Raw genomic sequence first — 20,600 nt, 5'->3', positions numbered from 1 at the left:
ACAGTCTTCTTTTGGAACTTTTCCTAGCAAAGCAGCCTCTGTTGGGGAATTTATTTTAGTTTTTAAAAAGTAACAGCACCAACAAAAGTCTCACCATAAATTCAACAACACCAGCACAAGTGCTTTGGCCTGCTTTGCTCACCAAACCAGAATCAGGTTTTGCTGCCAAACAGTGCTCGTGCCACAGTAGCTTGGAAGGTTATAGTAGCAAGGACAAAGCTTTGGGCATATTTACCCATGAAACAGCAACTTCAGGACTCTTCTCCTGCCAAGGGACAGACTCAGCTGCATCTAAAACAACCACATTTGTTTTCCACAGCTTGTCTTCCCAGCAAGAGCAGCGTGGACCAAACTCTCCTTTAATTAGATGAAAGAGATGCTATCTGTGGCTTGTGGGTTTGTTTTTAAACAGTTTCCATTACCCACATTTTGTTAGTGATTTATGACCTCAGAGCCAAGCTATTGCAGAGGCTGCACACCAGCAAAGCCAGTCCCAGAACTGGGGCAGATCCTGCTCCTCTCTCTGTTAACCCCTCTGGGGCACAGCACATGTGCAAAGCACGACATCCTGCATCTGGTGACAAGCTCACCGGTTAAAACCTGTTTCCCTTCAGCTTTAAAACCCTTATAGCACAAAAGCCATCAGATGCTATGGATGAATGTCCAGGTTTTTTTTTTTTTTGGTTTGGTTTTTGCAGATGAAGTCATTTTATGATCCCGAAATGCAGCTCTGAAAATAAAAGGTGTGTAACGGAAGTTTATCAAATTAACTAAGCCAGCACTTGGCTATAGAGAAAGCCTTGGCAATCATTCCTTTTACCAAAAGGTGTAAAAAAGTTGACATACTAAAATTGAAAAAGGTAGCATCAATAACCAAAAAAGTTTCAACCAGTGTTAATAAAACTCCCTTTAAGTCACAACAATTTCAACAGGCAAATAGTCCCAATACAGGCATTGTAAAATAATAAATTGACTCCTATCCAAATATTATCAAATCAGTCTAAAAATGACTCATCTACACTGTTGTCATTAAGAACACATTAAGAATTCACTTTGTCATCAGATGCCGATATTGTTTCTCCAGAAAGTGTGGAGTATTAACTGCAATTTAGCAATTAAACATAGGTTTTAAAAAATTGGTTCGTCAATATTAATGCAAAAGATAGTTCCTTACATAGAAGTACTGTGCTTGCCAGACAAGTAAGGTAATACTTTAGGTATAAATCAAACAAATTAAAGCAGAATTATACCACAGTTTTCCTTGAAGACTTAGGATTTGTGTGTTGCTTCTGTCAATGTTTAGCAAACTTAAGAAGCAGAACCTTTGGTTCTTTTAGTCAAGTAAAAATATTCTCATGTAACCACAAAAATACAACTTCCAGAGAAAATGGAAGTCCATCAACAAGTCCACTTTCAATAAAACTGAGGTAGTACTGCTCTTTTATTACATGAACGTGTAAAGAGATTTAGATACAAATCATCATCTACCACTCAGTTGACTGACAGGTACAGTAATTTTATAAAACAATCCCAACATTTAGTTTGAAAGTCCAAAAAAAAGGAATGATCTGGACTCATTCACTAAGAGTTAGCTCAAAATGAGAATTAGCCATATTACAAAAAGCTGTTGCTTATGTTGGTTTTTAGAGCCTTATTACCTGGGATTAATGCATTTATAGTTAACACTGCTGTTCATCTTGGTATAAAACCTTAAAATTATTATAGCCTAAAATTTCAACAATGTAAACAGCACTACACACAGTACAGACCTGCCCTGACAGATGTAGTATGAAAAACTTAATCTGGCACTGTATAACTTAGCAATGTTAATTTAACCTAACTAAAAAGATCTACATTGTGCAAGAAATATCAGACTTACTTATACTAATCTGAAGTCTTAAAAAAAAACAACCCCCAAAAACGCTTAACTTGTAGCCAGGGTCAAATATTTCAGGGCAAGAGTAAAAGGAATAACCAAAATTAGAAAGTGCCTAAAACATGATACAGCATTTTAGAGCCCTTTCAAAGACAAGGCAGAAAAAGGTGTAAAGTAGAAAAATCTGGAGCCTCGGTAATTTCCAGAAACATCCAGAGTTTACATTTTGTGAAGGGCAACAAGTTGCTTTCGTCACTGCTGCTTGGACAGCGCTAAGTCTGTTCCTCACACAGGCCCTCTGTGTCCAAAGATGTAACACATTTGGTTTCCTCTTCCTTTTTCCTTCGCTCCATTTCCCACTCCACAAAGGTATCGAAGAGACTCGGCCAGGCCTCGTCCTCGCTGTAATTGCTAAGGTCCGGTCCAATCACCTGAGTAAAATTTAGAAACATGTTCCACGTGTCCCGGGAGATTCCCTTGATTCCTGAGGGGTTCTGAATTAGGAAGTGTAACCACTGGTCCAAAATAGGGGGCTTGTTTTGGGTGAAGACTAATTTCCAAAGGGCAATGGCTATTTCCCGATGTAGCGACCTCTGTCCTTCTTCAGAGTCCAGGCCAAACTGGAAGGTGAAACGGTAGAGATCCTTGAATTTATCTTCCTGCTTGGCTTCGTTTAGGAGGCTGGGGAACCTTGCACAAATGCCATCAATGCTGTCTGCGTTTATTGCTTTGCAGCCTTCAAAAAACTCCTTCCTATGAAGCAAGAGAAGAGAAATTAGTGTGAGCACTTCCTACCGACCTCGCGTGCCAAGCGCTTCCCATCTCCGTTCAGCTACGGCAAATCGGAACAGGATCACCTGGACAAGACAAGGTGCACACTCTGCCCAGGTGGCACAAAGATTTTGGCAATGGAACCTACTGAAAAGAGAGACAGTTCCAAGGCATTCCTCATGGCCTGGAGAACCACACACAGCCCCCAGATCCACTGGGGCACTGTGAGCATTTGGAAGATGTTGCTGTCTGGCTTTCTGACTATGGGACACTGCCACATCCAGTGCCTTTCACATTAAAAAGTGAATTCCAGTGTACCACAGAGGAAATTCCAAATGTTTGAAATGGACACATTTACCCCAAATTGATTCAATACTGCCCATGTCTAAATGCCCATGTTCTGGGCCAGCTGTTCTCAAGGGACAGAGCACTTCACTGGTGGCTTTCCTGTGGTTTTCTGTTGCTCTTCCAGCCTGCAAAATCAAAAGGGTGCCAACAGTGATGGTCAACGAGGCACCTGCTGGGAGTGTGGAAGGGAGCAGGGCATCACACAACCCGGGCTACAGCACAACAACACTGCTCAAAGCTCCACTGCTGGACTAACTGGCTGACTAACACTCTGACCAGTGTTAGCTCTGATCTCTGAAGCTCATGAACAAGTGTTATAACCAGCCAATATTAACCAGAGCCAGTAGGTGTTGCAGAATGGGTTGGAGGGAGGACAAGAGATGGAGCAGCACGCAGGAGAAGCTTTCCTTAATGGAAAAAGTCAGTCAGCACTTGTATTATGGAGCATGCCCTGAAACAATGGTAACTGCTCACCACTAGATCTGGCCCCTCTAAGAAAACCAAAACCATGTTAATAACACTCATGGTGGTTGTGCAGAATCATGGACACTGCTTACAATTCCTTTACCATCTTAGCAAATACTTGTGCCTTCAGCCTCCTGTAAATCCACATCTGCATTCCAGAGTAACTCACCCACGTGACACACGCCCACAGACACAAGGACTCTGAAGATGCTGGAATAGTTATCTGTGTTCAGTGCACAACAAAGGCTTGGGTGAAGGCTCTGAACACCAAAATAATTTTGAAAGTTATAAGCTCAGTAAAAATAGGCAGCATTATTCAAACCAATCTAGATAGACCAAAAAATTAAAAAATTTCTCCTTTGCTGGCAAGTCCCTGTAGACAGTCTTTACTTGCTCTTACCTGGACATTGCTCATCAAGTTGGGGGAGGCTGCTGCAGTTTGGGTTTTGGCTGTGGGCTTTGTGGGGTAGGTTTTAGCCATTCTGTTGTTTCCTGGAGCATCACACGTGCTGTGAGCCTGCTGACTGAGCCCCTTGTCCAGAAGGGCAGACAGCATTTGAATAGCAATCGCTTGTCAGCGGGTACGAAACTGCTACCAGAGTCAAAACCCTCACATTTCCTTCCCTCACTATGCTCTAACAGGATTATTCTTGGAAAAAGACATTAAGTATAACACTGATTGGGCAGGAACAATTTTGTCATTCTTTCACAGACTGGTAATGGAGTTGGTAGCAATTACTAAAGAATCGCACATTACTTTAAAGGAAAAATTAATTTCAGTGTCCAAGATAATGCTGGGTACAGAAAACTGCTTTTGGTAAATCAAGAATAAATGAATGTCTACAGAGTCTCACTACACTGTTCATCACTAGCACCATAATGACCAAAACTACGTCTTCTGAAACCCACCCTGAGGGGAAGGGGAGAAGAAGGCAATACAAAGCTTACCTTCTGCAGTGGTAGGAATTAATTTGATAAAAATGCAAGTGTTAGAAGAAATAAGTGAAGCTAATGAGGCTGTGTCTCCAACATACAGCTGACAGGATATACTTTAACATATGAAAATAATTACAAGTTCTACAAGAACTAACCTTGTAAATTTGCACATGGTAGCAGCCTGGAATTTCCAAGCCAAAACTAGTACTTTAAATTCAGTGGGATCAACACAGAGGTCATTGCAAAATCGTTCCATCCCTTCTTCCAGTATGGCATCTTCCCGTTCATCCTTGTACCTCCTAAACAACTCCCCGATCCTTTGAAGCGAAGATTCTTCCGCGCTGCAAACAGAGTCTTTCTTTGTATCTCCAGAAAACGTCGGGGGCTGACTGGACTCTAAAGCAGTGTCCGTTTTCTTTGTCCCATTCACAAGGATGTCTCCTGAAGCCTTCCCACAAGCTGAGCCATGGTCGTCTTTGTGGACTGCACTTCTCTTGTGGGACTTGCTGCCGGATTCCCTTTCCCCATTTTTGCTGCCCAGGGTGGAAGAAGGATTCTTGCACTTGGTGACGCACTGGCCCATGATGTTGCACACCAGCTCCTAGCGCAGTCCCCCTGCCCTTGGACACCCTCGCAGCTGCTCTTCAACACATCTCACCATGCCATTAGCAGCACTCAGCTAACCTGAAAAACAGTTTCAGAGTCACACTGCTGTCTGTCTACAAAGGATATTTTAAGTATTAAATGTGGGATAACATTTGCCAGTAAGCGACCGACTTCAGGATATTTAAGTTCTAAATACTGAAAAGGAGCAGTGTACAGAAGGCTGGCAATGCCATAAATTTCAGGCAATTTCAGACTGTTTTACCTAGAAATCAATGCAGCTCACTCAGTGGCTGCAGTATCCTAACGGGTCCTAATAAAGGAAATTCCTAAAATTCTTACCACAACATAGGTTACAAAGAGGTTGATTCATGTACAGGCTTCATCAAGACAGACTACTCTAACCCAGAAATATTTTAAAGGAAATGGTTTTTAGAAGTATACCCACATTTTATATATAGAATATAGAACACTGAAACAAAGCAGGGGAGAGGGGACACGGACACTGATGGGACAACCTGGCAGAGACCTAAGCATTGAATGTAAACTGTACCTTCAGCAAATCAGCAAAAGGGGGCTTGGGGGCTTGGCTGTTGGCTTTTTTTTTTTTAATGAAAGAAGGAGAGTGGAAGTTGTGTGTTTGTTTTTAAACAGAGTTTGGAATTAGGTTTTTTTTAAATACTTAAAACGTACACGGAGCATGTTTGCAGAAAGGAGGCAACACTCACTTTTCATCCAAGAGGGTGTTCAGGAATTGTTAATTGTTTCAAGTGGGCTCCTCCCTTCAGGTAATGAGACAGACAGGGGAGGGGGCCTTCTTAATGAATCTTCTTCAGACAGACACATGCAGATAAGAAGTAGTAATTCCAGTTCAGGCTTTTTTTTTTTTTTAAATAAAAATTAAAATGCCAAAATGATTTCATCATACTCTGTTTTTATAAATCACAAAGCCTTGCATATTTGGAAAAGATATTTTACCCACAGAAAAGGGTTCTCAAATTTTCCCTATTAAAGCCAAACTAACACTCTGACGCTGCCCTATCAGCAAGCAGCCATGCTGTGGACAGTCCCTTTCTCAGAAACATCAACTCCAAGAAAGCAATTGCTTATCATATTCCTCCTTTACCCACTCATTTGCATTTCATCTCTGCTGTCAGCTAGGCAAAAGCCTCAAACACAAAAATTTGGTTTGCCTTGTCTTTGTGTACTGCTTCCAGCTTAGAATTAGTACAAGAAAGAAGAGAGATAAAAATTTTAAAAAATAAATAAAAAAAAGAAATAAAATAGATGTCATATCAGTTTTTTTGTATTCATTCTTTCTTCACTAGAGCTCTTATGAGGCTGAGTCCATTTTAAGCTGTAAACCAACTGCAGCAACAAGTACAGATGAATTCTCAGCTTTCAGACATAAATCTTCTCTCAGCCATTTGTCCCTGTTTTGAGAAAACAGCACACATGCAGTTTCATGAACAAAACCTTTTGCCATTGCAACTACAACAGGCCTGTATGTTGGTTACAACAGCCAAGATGCTGGTTTCATCTACCTGTCTTCCCTTTCCTTCCCCGATCCCTTTTCTTAAGCACATAACCCATACACATAACAAACAAATACTTATTTTTAAGCAGCCAAAGGAACAAACATCTAATACATCCTGTCATCACACTGCTCTGAAGATGAACTTTGTAGCATCATTTTTATAGGCAAGTAAAGTTCAATTTAATGTATTAAAAAAATTCTTAGTAATTTGTATCTTAAAGGACTCTTGAAAATATGCATGCCCACATAAACAACCCAAAAGACAATTTCACTGGCCCTCAGTACTTCATAGCTCTGTGAACTGCAGAGCACAGCCTGGCACTGATTCCTGTGCTGCCATGTGCCTGAGCAACATCATCTTCTCCAGCCTCCACCAGTCATTACTTCATTACACCAAAATAAACAGGATATTAGTAGGCAGAGTAAGAACTGCTTAGTGATTAACTCCCAGATACCAGCTTTTTCCCTCATCTTTAAATTCAGCAGAACTCAAACGCTCAATCTACACTAATTCTTGTTCTTCAATCAGTTTCTCAGGGACAGGTAGCAAGCACTACATTGGACGAGTTTTTCTTTAGAGAGAAACATGCAGGTAAAAGAGCAGAATAAAAAAAAATGGAGGAAAGATCAGTGTTAGAGTTTAAAGCAGAGTTTAAGCAGTACAAAAAATTTTCTGCTCAAACACATAACAGCAGTTTTTAGCTATTGGTGATTTGGAACAGCTTTTCCCTATGGGCAGGTTAAAGAATAGCTGCCTATTAGTGAGCAGTACTTTCCTTTAAAGTAGCTGGTAGTACTCAAATCACACACAGCATAATTGACAGAGATTAATCCAATTCACTTTAGGATCCCAATTTAAAGCTCAAAAAAAAAAAAAAGGCAGTTTGTGAGACTGACATACTGTGTCTGTAACTTTTCCTAATACAAGTCATTCATGCTGCCATTCCTAAGCAACAGCTTGTATTAAAGATGATAACAATCTAATATTCAGGTGTACAAAGTGACATCACCTGCCTGATGAAAGAGATGGGGTTTAAAGTCATTTGCTGTCACAAAAAAAGCACTACAATACGGAGAGAATGTCAGCCAGCATTATTAGACACCTGTATGTGAGAAAGTGTCCCAATCCAACAGCTGTTCCCAAAAACCACTGGCAAGCACAGCAGCATTTACCCACAGAGTGCAAAGTAACCACATCCCCTGCATCGTACCCCTCTAACAAACACAATTTCTGTACTCTTACTTGCCTTACCAGGAGCCCAGCGCTGCACCTGAACAGTTCCTGCCTGGGCACTGCCAGCACTGCTCTTCCCTGCAGTAAGTTCTTCCTTCCTCCTCCCTGCCGAGATTTTCAGAGCACAATCCTACTCCTTATGAACAAACATGAGAAGATATTGATGTACAGTTGCTGCAATTCCTCACTTTTGTACTACACGAAACTTGATGCCATGTGCCAGATACTTAGAAGCATTCTACCCCAAAAATAGCAAAACCAGCTTGGGAAGAAAAAAAAAAAAAAAAAGCCAGACTGCATCCGCTGGCAGCTTGTGCATGTATCTGGTTTTGTAAGAGAAAAGTCTTTTGGCACTCCATCAGTTACCCTTCTGTAAATCGCCTTCACTGAGCTGGATCCACTTCACTTAGGAGTCACCTCCGCTTCCTACATGACTCAGGTTTCAAGGCATGAAAGGAACAAGAGCCTCGGAAGGAGATAGAAACAAGTGGGAGAAGTCGGCCCTTTTGTTAAGGAAGGCTGGAGAGAGGATCTAGTTGCAGCATCAGGGGCTGCACTGAAGCCAGTGTTCAAGGAGTGAGAGAAGGCACTCTCAGGAAGGTGAGCAGAGCTGTCATGTTCCTGCACAGCAATGCCAGTGTCACATCTTGGTCATGCCAAGCACAGCCACAGGAGTGCAAGGACCTGCAGAGATATTTCTCCCAGCTGGATCAGGAACTACAAGTATAAAATCCTCCGTGCCCAAAGGTTACACTGGATTGGTGGCAAAGCACCAATTCCAAAAGGATCAATTCCCACGAGCAACATTACTGTAAGAGGCTTGTACAACATAAAAGCAAGACATAAAAGGCAGCACTGACCACTACTTTGGCCATTCTGCGAGAAAAGGTCAAAATTCAGGGCTAAGGTTGGAATGTGCCCAGTGCTACAGGATGCAGAAGTCCCAAAGAAGTTTATTACTCAGACAAGGATTGAGCAATGACCTCCAGCACATATGAATCACCAAGAAGCCCATGAGGCCATCTTCCACATAACAGGAACTGCAAAGCAGAGACTGACAGTGACGTTCTCTGCACCTTTCTAGAAAGGAGGCAGCAATGGGGAACACAGGAGGACCAGTGCTGGTGAATACAGTCAGTGAAAGGCAAGTGACTCTAAGAAAAAAGGATGAGCAGAACCATATGGCCTCATTATACAATGAAAAACCTAGAGGAGATTGCAAAGGCCTTGGCTAATGCTTGGTGGGGCTTTTTGTTTTGGTGGGGCTTTTGTGGGGGATTTTTTTCTAAGTGCTGTAAGGAATTCAGTTTTTCTCCATTTTCAAGGGACCAGATCCCACATAACCCAAGATTTGAAGGGAGCAAAACAAAGTGACTCAGTAATAAATTCTCTGTCATACAGGCACACCATGGCACAACTGAAAATGGCAGCACTGAAGTGGGGGAGAGCTGGCAGGAGGGGAGAAGATGCAAAGGAGATACTTAAGCAACCCCGTATTTTTCTTTGATGACTGGTGTTATTGTAGTAATAGAAATTATTGGATATGTCCAGAGAATAACAAGCAAAACAAGCATTATGCTGTTTAGTAAAGTGTTGCATCAGAAAGTATTTACACTGAGTTTCCAAACAGAGAAAGTATCAAGAGAGCAGAAGAAAAAAACCTTCCATACATTCAAGAACACCTCCAAGACAAATTTTAGGAAATCTCGCAACAAAAGAGGACACAGCTCAGCCAACCATTAAATCCCTTTCCAAGTAGCAGTTCACTAGCTAAGGCAAAGACAACACTGCTAGAGCTTAACTAAGCCTCAATCCACCTCAGCTTTTCACAAACACTTGAGTATACTCTGTAAGAATTTCACAGAATTCCACTATGCATTGTCTACCTTTCAATGGACAGGGATACATGACTTCTAAAACAGCTGAGAGTAGGGAACACTATCATGGGTGCCCTGTCTTCTTCCAGCTCTGAACAGACACACAGAGCTTTCCACTGGGGAGGCAGGAGGGGATCATTGCCACTGCTGAACCCGAAGTAGTCCTTGCTCCAACAGCTGATACTGGGCAGGTGATCTTGCAAGCAAACATCTAATACTTACATAGCTTCAGCTACACAGGGAATCATTCCATTAGCTTCACAGCTTCCTTCAGGCTCCCTGGGTTCCACATGTAATGCTGAAAGACAAAAGACCACACAAATCTTCACATTTAGAAGAGGCCACGAAAACCATGAAATGCACCAAACCACTGAGAACCAATTATGCATTTAATAAAACCCTTCAGAGCCAAACTCCATTTGTTCAAAGTCATCTTATAAAAAAACACTTCATTTTTAACTTATAAAGTAGCATTAACACCATTCACTCTGTATTGTCATATCAAGAATAAAACAGGTACTGAAAACTACAGACAAGTTCAAATGTTTGTTAGGAGCAAACATGCACTTCCGGATACTTTTATGGCTTTCAGCACGGGAGAGTTAATTCCTCATTTCATGCACTCAAAGCAAAACAGAGGACATGCTATCATTGTCACTGCATGTTAGCTAAGCGGCTGTTTAATCTGTGAATGCCAGACAGCTGCTACCTAGCAAAGCATGATTTGGGTCTGGAGGGTAATTCTCTTTTTTTCATTCTCTAGCACATTCTTTTCCATGTTTGTTTTCCCATGTTCAGTTGAGCTGGCTCAACTTCACTTCTCTTAAATTCCCAGCTCTGCTACACAACGACGAACCTCTGAAGAGATGACAGACAAAGGTATGTCTGGTTTGTGTAGCAAGAGTTACAACTGTAGCCCCTAGTCAACACCTCTGTATCTGATCTAGAAGAAAAACAACAAACAAGAAATCTCTGGCAACACTCCCCTGCTCTACCACACGAACAGAAACACTAAAACATCTCGTTTTTACAGCTCTTAGTACATCTAGGGAGCAGACAAGTGATCAAAAGCTGCCTTGCTGCATGCTTACCTTTTGCATAAGATCTACTCCTTAGGAAACAAGTAGAAACATTAGCTTGTTCAGTGCTTTCTTCAGTAGAAAGCAGGGAATGAATGTAGAAAGACAACCATGAAACAAGGTCTTATCATACATGTCAATCTCCACAAAAGTTGAGTTTTCCCAAAACCCGAGTCCTGTATTTGGACTAGGACAAATTTGACTGACAAATAAAACATAGTTCAGATCAAAGCTTTTTAAAAAGCTTTAAGAGCCCAGAGAAATAGGCATTCAAATAGTTTCAAAACACCTAGAAACTCTGGAGTGGTACTTTTGCACATATATACACAGAGCAAAAACGTATCTCCACTGAACCATTTATCCACTGAGGTGGATAGACCAAAAAGCTCCTTCATGCTGGGTTTATATTCTTAGCTCTGAAACCTCATCTTCCACACAAACAATCTCTCTTGCAAGGCCTCACAGCTCTTTTAGCAGGCAGTCCTGTGGGTGCACAGCCATCAGCCAGCTTTAATGTGCAGAGGAGAAGAGGAGCGCCTGCCTCTCTCGTGGTGGAAGTACTAGCTTGGATTTCTTCCTATTTGACTATAGCATCCCATGAATTTCAAGAATGTAAGAAAATCTAACATCTGGCACTCTATGTTAATTTCTTTTGGCCCCCTGCATCTAAATAATTCCTTTTAGAAATCATCAGGGAGGAAAGAAGAGAGGAGGGACACAGGGCACTGCGAAGCCTCATTCCCCCAGGAACCTGTTTGAACAGAGAAGCAACATCTTACAATTCACATTTTGAAGATCATTGTCATGGCAACTTTATGCAACAAACTACTTTTCAAATATATTTGTATTTCTTTGGAAGAAATCTATGATCCACCAAATCTACATTTCCAGTTGACTACTACACACACTGGAAGCAAACACTTATTTCAAGTTCAAAAGAAGCTGAATCTGATGGAGTTCAGCCCTTCCCAGCAAAAGCCAAACCTTTTCAGGTTGTTTGAAGTAGTTTCCACATTGGCTGACCTACACACACACACACACACACACACACACTCTGTCTGGAGCCAGAAATTTTAACATCTGTTAGAACTGCCAGCTACAATTCTTTCCCTTTCTTTATATTTCTATTCTTCCAAGTTGCCCATTTAACCTTTTTTAAAATTTTTACTGTAGCGGCATATGTAAACTTTGGTGACAACACACTTATGGGATGTGGAATAAAACGTTAGTATGAGTTAGCATTTAAAAAATCAAGCTCTTCAAGTCTGTATTTAAAGGCTATCATAGCACAGCAATGCGTTTGTGGCTGACTGACTTCATCCTAAATCACACTGTGACTGCAGGGGGGGTGGGGAGTGGAAAGAAGCATCAACACTTTGGTGGCACAGGTTTTCATTCAGTCCTTGGGTCAGGGCTGCAAGGTAGAACCGATTGCTGTGATCCCACATCCCCCCGCACCAGGAGCCCCCAGGAGCGTGTGGAGCCACAGCAACTCAGACAACAGCCTGCACTGCTCATTAGCCCTGCACTGCTCATTAGCAAGCCCTCAGCAACCCACAGGGAAATAGATAAGTAGATAGTGTGCACCCTCAGGATTATGGAGGCCTTAGTTTTGCTCACCTGCACCTGTGTGTGACTCCCCGGTGACTTTGGCTCTCCCAGCGCTGGGGCACAGAGATCCCTGCAGGGCCCTGCAGCGCCACAGCTGCCATCGCCCTCCTCACCCAGCCTCGGCAGCCCTGCCAGGGCTAGGAGAGTTCTCACCAAAGGCAACTCCGTGGAAAATCAGTGATAGCCTTTCCCTCTTCAGCAGGTAGAAATGGAGAGGATCAGCTCTGCTGGAACCTTCCCTCGTGCAGCTCAGAGTTCTACACCCCAGCACCAAAGCACCTGGTGCACAAGTGTTACAGCACAAACCAAGCTTTGCCCAGCAAAGCCAGCATGGTATGGAAACTGCTTATTTCAACTCTTAACCTGCAATGAAACTTTCCCAGCACAAGCACTCTGAGTGCAGCACAATGGCATATTAAGGGCTTTCAGGAGCCCAGAAGGCACCTCACCACATCCCCAGCACCAGACTGTCACATTAATCTGCCCTGCACCACTGCTGCACAAATACACTTATGCAAAGTTACTTAAGAGGAAGTCTAAAAGCAGGAATGTCCTGCTGCAATTAGTTAAAATGAATTATTAGCTTGTGAGGCTTCCTGCAGCTGAAGCACCTTTCAGTGAACTCCAGAGAGGTTATGATTTTGGGGGGGGAAAGATGGGAACTCTCGATGTGTTCCAAAGCGGGGTAACAAACTATTTCTGATTAACCTTGGTTTGAGCTTTGGAAACAAACCAGCTTCAGAAACGTGATCAAACTGGGTAAAATTTGTCTCTACAGAACATGCCTATACAGCTAGTTATACACACACATGAAAAGGGACCGTGCAGAGTTGGCAGAAAGCTACATGGCAGTCTATGGGAAAGCCAAGCCAGGAATGCATATATTGGAAGCCTGAATACCTCCTCAAATGAGAAGTGGACTTCTCTGAGAAAGGCCATACGGGAAAGGCTTAACTAGTTTGGAAGGGAAGAGAGGACCAGGTACAAAAATCCCAAAAAGTTTCAGAAACAATGCTTACAGTCCATAATGCTGGGCCAGGTCTCAGTGCCAAGAACCAGAGTTACCCCAGATCTCTTCCTAGAGGAGCTCCCACAGTCACCAGGATGCAGGTAAAAGCCTCTTAACAAACAACTGAACCACAACATGGTGTGCTGTCACTTCAAGTCACGAACTGGGACATCAAGGGAGATTTTTCCATTCAAGATGGGGCAGAAGAAACCTGCTTTCTGCACTCTTGAAGAGCACCTGACTAACACAGACAGCATGACATCACATTTCATGTTCAAAGTCCAACAAGTAGTCTTAAGAAAAAAATGGAACAGATGTTTCAGAACTGTAGTTCACTGTGTGCAGCTAATTATACAAGGAAAAATTAATAATAATAATATGAAAAATTATAGGGAGAGAGAGCCTGAAGGCATCCTACTACATTTTCTTTTGTAAGACACATTCCTTACGTAGCTTTTTCAACAGAGACACATGCATCATCCTTGAATCCCTCCCTTTCTTTTACATTCCCTAACCACACAATACCTTACTAACTGATTACTTCTCATTGTTTTTCCACTTGGTCCCATTAAAAAGTTTTAAATCTTTTCCTATTATGTGCTTCATCTTACTTTATTAGGTGGGTGGGATGATTTGTTAGGATTATTGTATTTTCAAAGAACAAATCCAAGTCCAGTTAGCTAAACAAAATATAATTTTAGAAGGGTGCCTTCAGGTGCCTCTGCAATGTAAATAAATTAATGAACTAATTCATGCAGTAGCAGTATTTGTTTTGAGAAGTCTATTTAGACTATGAGCAAGACAAGGGGCTGATGGGAAATCAAGACAGCCAAACGACACAGCTGCTTAAGATCATGCCATCAGTTTTCAGTAAAGCTGAAACCAGAACCCAAATCAGATTCCATCCAATTCCCTACCTCATACACACTTAGACATGAACAAACTCGTTTATTTCACTGCACAAAACTCAACCACCTTCAAAAAGCAAAGGTTTGGTCACCGAGCAATTCACCTCCATCCGTTTAAAAACTACTGGTCTTCTCCCTCTCCCCCAAGATCCTTCTCAAAGGCCATACAACTCTCAAGGTCCAGCACATACAAAAAAGCAAATCATCTTCTAATGAGTGTTTGTTTGGTTTTTTCCCTTTCATGTGCAGAGGCTTGTAAAAGAATAATCCTTCAGTATTTTTCCAGGGTACGCTGTAACTTTTGCACAGCGTGACAGACCTTTAGCACTTCGGTTTGTATTATGAATAATTAAAGCAGCACATGCCAGGGGCAGAGCTACTCTGTGCTCTGACACAACCAGTTCACATCTCTACAGCAAAATTGCAGATTATGGGACCAAAAGAAACCACAGCCCACAGATATTTGACAGAGATGCGTCTCACTGCAAGCATCTGAAAGCAGCTGTGCTGCAAATATTTATCTTACTCTGGTTCAGTCCATTCCACAAATTAATCTACGGAAAACTGCAATTATTTGCAGCCAAACCAGAATAACTTTGAAAAACCACCTTGGTCTACAACCTACTCTGCAATGGAAAAAAAAACATTTACTTTTAAACTGAGCTAAGTGTGCACTGATTTTCTTTTACACTGAATTCAGCTATCAGACTTCACCTTGAAGTGTCTGAGGCGCCTTCATCCACTATGTTCAGCTGAATATAATTCAGGTAGATATCAATTGACTCCTGTAATAAGAAGATATGCTTTGAACTAATTGTAGTAAGATAATAACTTTATAGTTCTCATACTGCTCTCAGCAATAAAGACAGCAGTCACAGAAGAAAAAAGGAAGCCTTTCCAGCAGCTCTGGGTAACAGTGTCCCTTCTCCAGCACAAAGCAGATGTGAGGACCGTGACCCAAACAGCCTTCAGGCAGTGAAGGGACAAGTCTAAAGACAATAGCCAGACCACCTCATAAGATCCATGCTGGCAGCAGATGTTCCTAAGGAGTTTACAGAAGGCCTGCTGGCCATCTCAGTAAGTGTAACAGAGTTTACAGGCTGCCAGCCAAAAGAATCACTCATTGCATGCAGTTGTGTAGGAACTTCAGTACCAGCTGACCACGTAAATACTGGAATCATATCTAAGTTATGTACAACAAATTGTTCTAAGTGAAAGCACTGACATATGAAAGTGCTTCAAGAGCATACACTTGGATTTTTAAACTGACCACAGTTTTTAAAGCAGAAAATACACACAGCCACATGCAGAAGCCCTAGTTCTCTCTCCTGATTTGTGTCCCAACTTCCCTATTGCAGAGAACAACAACCCTTCCCACTGCACAAAGGATTCTGCAGTACTTCCATGCCTCAAAGGAGCTCCTTTGAGAACCTGAATTTGGTCACCAGTTGTAACAAAGACTCTCCACTCTCCTCAAGAAATGTGGTGGCAGCTTCAACCAACACGCACCTTTTTTTCATAGATTTTCACATCTCTTTGGTTTCACTTGATGTCCTGTGCCTCACAAGAGACAAGGTGTGTAGGTCTCTATCCTGTGCTTCATGAGACATAATCACTAACTCCAAGCACAGGTAACTGCTGGAAGCTGGTACACATCAGACCTTTGGCACTTCCAGGCCGCCCATTTATGTGCTGATCCAGAATTCTCAGGGCTTTCTGCACAGACTCATTGGCTATGAAAATATTGAACAGTCAGCATATAACCAAAACCAAGAGCCGGGATATTTATGTTTGTGAGACTCTCATTAAGCTACACGTGCCTCCCATAATCATAGGCATTAAGATGGTTTTTCTCCCTCCCTTTCAGTTTTGAAACAAAAAGATATGACTGACTGCATTAGAAGTTTCAAAGCTGCAGGAGGAAAAGTATTACACTAAAAAAAATACCCAGAGTAAGAACTAAAGAATGTCACTTTCTGCTACTACATGGATGCAAAAATAAGACTGGTGTATTTCAGGAGCACTGAATCCTTTTGGTTAAAAAAAACCCACTTCTATTCACTAAACAGAAAAGTGAGACAACAAACAACTATGACTGCCATACTGTCTCTGGCAGTCTGACTTTCTGGGAATAACAAACTGTGACAGGAGGTCAGTAACAGCATTCTCACATTTTGCAAAGTAAGTTTTGTCTTTCACAAAACAGATGCTGTAGACAGAACAGCATTTATAACTATTCTTTCTGAGATACCAGAAGATTATTCTAGCTCATTCCCTCTACTGGAATCCTGTCTCTCCACCCATGCTTTTGCTGGTTTCTCTATGATATTCCCACTTCTGTGAAAGAGTTCTTTAATACTTGCAGCTAAGTAGTCCCCTAGCCATCATTCTTCTAGCAGCAAAATGCTGCATTTAAATAACCTTTACCTAAAATCCAGGTTTTCTGCTTCCTTTAAGATGCAGATCATTGGACTGGAAAGTGCCCCACAAGACATATGGATAAAACAGAGACCTAAATGGGCTAGTTCTCAGATTATCAGAGCAAGAGGCTCTGATTCCCTTTCTCTTCCCCTACGTGCTCTGTTATGGTCAGCACTGAGATCAGAATGTAAAGACATCACCACACTGTCACACCAAAGCCACACGTGACACGGAAAACCTCCTTATGGCACCACAAAGAACACTGGCACTTGTGTGGAAATCAGAGCTCTCCCTGGGTTTGCCAACCCCCCTTCCCCCAGGGCTCTCTGACTTGCTCACCAACAGCCAGGAGGTTCCACAGCCTTTCCCATGGAGGGGGGAAGCCAAGGTGTGAGTGAGCGATGGGAGCACGTCTGCAAGTCCTGGCTTTTCTGATCACTCCCCGGGAAGGTTTCAACCCAGATCTGTAATTATCTGACTCAAGCTAGAGTCAAAAGAAAGGGGGGGGAGGAGAAAAGATAGATCACTGACTGTTTCAAAAGACACACTGGAGACAACTTACTGTACAGAGGACACTGAGAAAACCAGCACAGACAGTTTACTCGGGTCATATGTTTACAGGGGGTAAATTGCAGGTGGCTCTTTACCAGAAGGCAACATTTGCCTTGAACATTTGCCACGAAATTACAATTGTTTCAAGTCGAGTTACTATGTCATTACTGATGAATAACTTAGAGTCAAGTATACAATTAATCCATGTCACCAATGTAGATAGTCTGCAAAACATTGCAGCCATTAATCTAGTATTTTTAAAAAGGAGGAAGGGGGAAGAGACAAAAGAAATTATTAGGCTTCCAGTAACCAGAAGACAAAGCCTATTAGTCAGAGGCAAACAGAAGAAAGGAAGCCAGCGAGATAAGATGCAGACCCCTAGGGAGAAGCAGCCAGAGAGAAGGAGCCCAGCCAGGGAATTCTGATGAAGCTGTTAAGGGGGTTCCCTCTAATCTTCCTGCGACTACCCAGTCCCTCAAGTGTTTACAGATTGTTCTTTAAGTCTTCCAAGAATTCTGGCTACAATTTTCAGCTCCTTCTGTATTATTAATTACAAGGATAAAAGAAAGGACTGTTTTTCTAACATCCCATGCCTTTATTTTTATAGTCTCTTCTTACTCAGAGCAGAGTTTTCCTGTTACATTCACTCGCACAGACCCATGTGCCTAATGAAACAATAACATTGTTTCTGCAATTTGCAAGTTCTTCCAAACTGCCAAAATCCCACCACGATGGATTTTACAGTGCTCCAAAGCTCTAAATTAAATTTAGCAACAATTCCCCAGCACCAATAAAGAGAACCAAGTGCTTCAGTTTTCAGCAGTGCTGGGGCACTCCTGCCAACCCACAGCTGTGCATCTTTTTACATCCAAACCACCTGTACATCCCTTTCTGCCACAAGGAAGTGCAAGTGTAGAAGACTCCTGTCTGTCCTTCTTCCATCCCCTATCCATCTAGTCTACATCTGCCCCTATACACAGACACACAACACACAGGATTTCTTTCTCTTCCTTAAGCTGAACCCAGGCAAGCAGCAGAATCAAGGCTCTTCCTCATCCACTCACAAATTTGTCAGAACAAGTCCCTTTGTCTTAGAAGTCTGTCAAACTGTCTGGCAGCCTTTCTTGCTCAATATATACTTCTTTAATTAGTTTCAATGACAGTCTTCCAAAAGAGCTGTTCTTAGTTTCCTCTCAAAGCCATTCCTTCCTGTGATCACCTTTTTTCCATACAATTCATGCTAAATGGAAGCACGATGTAATTATGAATGAATTTCCAAGATCAGCAAGTTATGAGAACTACTGACACAAATCAGCTGGAATTTGCTATAAACAAAACAACATCCAGCTTCAAAATAAAGCAAGAAACTGTACAGAGAAGGCACCTAACCCAGCCTTGAAGATCCAGAGCTGATTACAGCTCATATTGCAGGCTGTCAGTGTCAAGATGAAAGCAATTTCAAAAGCATCACTTTGAGCAGCCAAGTATTACCAAAGCTGTAAGTTCCCCCACTGATAGCTTTGTGACATTTTTTAAGGATTATAGTAACTCATGCCTGCACACAACTTGCTATTAGGAAATAATCAGAATTTTAGAAATCATTACAAGAGCTGGTATTTGCAGTAAGTTCGTAAAGCCAGTTGTACCTTGCAAATCTGAACTAATTCAACACAGATCACAAGCTCTCCTTTTTCTGCTGATGTCAGAAAACCTTTGCTTTAGACTGTGAGTTGCCTTTCACATGAAGGGCTATCAATGTTTTCCACAGACCACCACGACACACCTGTGTGGGGAAGACTTTAGGGACAGACTACAGAACTGACAAGAACACCAGGTCAGATCTCTACTTTCACATGCAACCTTAACTAAGGGACTATGTTTCTTTTTCTGAGGATTAGCTTTCACCAGGGAAACAAGCAGCAGTATTGAGAGGTGCTCAAAAAACACCAGCACTCAGACACTCTCTCTTCCCCTTGCTACAGCCCGAATAAAATACTTATACTGTAGTTACACATTAACTGTTTAACAAAGAGGTTCTTAGATAATAAGAATTTGCTTAGATGATCAGTCTTTTTATCAACTGATCTGCCAAAAGAAGACTACCATGCCAGTGAGGCCTGTAATTTTCAGGAAGGTAGGTCAGTTCTGTGCTCTTTGTTTGTACAGTTATACCCCCTTTTTTTTCAGAGAACTTATTAGTCCTTTAAATTATGTGGCAGACATTATCATTCAAAAAAAGTTACCAGCTGTGGATCAATGCTGTATCCTGACACTTGGCATCAGCCTGTCCAGTTATCAATGTAACATTTTGAAGGGCAGCATATCAGCAGTGTTAACTATTTAAAAGCTAATCAATGATTCTTTCCAGCAACCACAGCACCGATAGGAAAGGCACATTCTTTCAACCAATATTTGCCTGAAACACTGATTATGCAAGTTATAATTTGTTACCAGCAGCTTATTAGTCCCACCACAGCCTCGGAGAGAGAGTGATGAGCGCAGACTGCAGGGTAAACACGCTCGGGGGAGGGAGAGAGCTCAGGCAGGAGGAAAAGTGGCTATGCAAAGGGGGGGCATGCTCGGATTGCCAGAACCACATCGGAAATAAATCGCTTTGCAGTTTATTTCTCTGCCTTTCACCTGAAAACACCACGAACGTTCACGTTCCGGCGCGACACGTGCGAGGGCCGGGTACGGAGCGCACCCGAACAAAGCAGCCGCTGCCCGGCCCGGGGGCTGCGGGGCCCCCGCATCGCCGGCGTGCGAGCGGCGTTCGGGACCCCGCGGGCGACGCACACGGGGACACAACAACCCAGGGCATCCACCCGCCGGGGCGAGGCGGCACCGCCGCCGGGACAGGGGGTGAGCGCGGGGCGGGCCCGGCGGCACCGAGCGCTCCCGGACCCCGCCGGCATCTCCCGGGGCAGCGCCCGCCGGGACCACCCCGCCCGCGGACCCGCGGCGGCCCCGCTCCAGCCGGGTACGGCGCTCCCGCGGGGCTGCAGCGCCGGGCTGCGGCTCGGGGGGGGGGCCCCGCCGTGAGGGGGCGGCGGCGACGCGGGCCCCCCCCGAACCCAACCGGCCGTCCGCGAGGCTGAGGGGCAGCGCGGCGGCCCCGGCCGAGCGCCGCCGCCCGCGCCGCGCCGAGTCCCGCCCCGCCGCCGCCCCGCGCTGCCGGCGGTGCAGGTAGAGCCGCGGGCAGAACCGCGGGCAGAACCGCGGTCGGTCCCGCACACTCCTCGCTCACCTCGGCGGCTCCGGCCGGCTCTGCCTCCGCCGCATCACTTCCGGGCGAACGCTCAGCTGGCGGACGCGCCGTGACGTCACAACACGTGACGCCGGGGCGGCGTGCGCGGCGACGCCGCACGCACGG

General features: G+C 43.4%; 1 protein-coding gene across 7 annotated transcripts; it reads right to left on the bottom strand.

Annotated features, from left to right (window-relative positions):
• Nucleotides 1-668: 668 nt before the first annotated feature.
• DCUN1D3 (defective in cullin neddylation 1 domain containing 3) lies at nt 669-20,579 on the bottom strand. Of its 7 annotated transcripts, XM_017813346.1 has the most exons (7): nt 20,475-20,562; nt 17,015-17,159; nt 14,969-15,039; nt 9,870-9,945; nt 7,789-7,906; nt 4,552-5,080; nt 669-2,629 (listed from the first exon to the last, which is right to left on the bottom strand). In XM_017813346.1, the coding sequence occupies exons 6-7, from the start codon at nt 4,977-4,979 to the stop codon at nt 2,149-2,151; spliced, it is 909 nt and encodes a 302-aa protein (XP_017668835.1). In that variant the 5' UTR covers nt 4,980-5,080; nt 7,789-7,906; nt 9,870-9,945; nt 14,969-15,039; nt 17,015-17,159; nt 20,475-20,562; the 3' UTR covers nt 669-2,148. The 7 variants fall into 7 exon arrangements, with proteins under 7 accessions (XP_017668835.1, XP_017668831.1, XP_017668834.1 ...); XM_017813342.1 differs by lacking the exon at nt 7,789-7,906 and having other exon boundaries at nt 20,475-20,561; XM_017813345.1 differs by lacking the exons at nt 14,969-15,039; nt 17,015-17,159 and having other exon boundaries at nt 7,780-7,906; nt 20,475-20,579.
• Nucleotides 20,580-20,600: the final 21 nt, after the last annotated feature.

Source organism: Lepidothrix coronata, unplaced genomic scaffold, assembly GCF_001604755.1.
Source record: "Lepidothrix coronata isolate B3197 unplaced genomic scaffold, Lepidothrix_coronata-1.0 Scaffold41, whole genome shotgun sequence".
In the NCBI taxonomy this organism is placed as follows: Eukaryota; Metazoa; Chordata; class Aves; order Passeriformes; family Pipridae; genus Lepidothrix; species Lepidothrix coronata.
This window is presented reverse-complemented; position numbering and strand designations above follow the sequence as displayed.

Excerpts from the sequence above, each read along its gene's own strand:
- DCUN1D3 (XM_017813345.1), bottom strand. The coding sequence starts at position 4,979 with ATGGGCCAGTGCGTCACCAAGTGCAAGAATCCTTCTTCCACCCTGGGC. Across the intron at positions 2,630-4,551 it reads ACCATGTGCAAATTTACAAG|GAAGGAGTTTTTTGAAGGCT; the intron begins GTTAGTTCTTGT and ends CTTGCTTCATAG.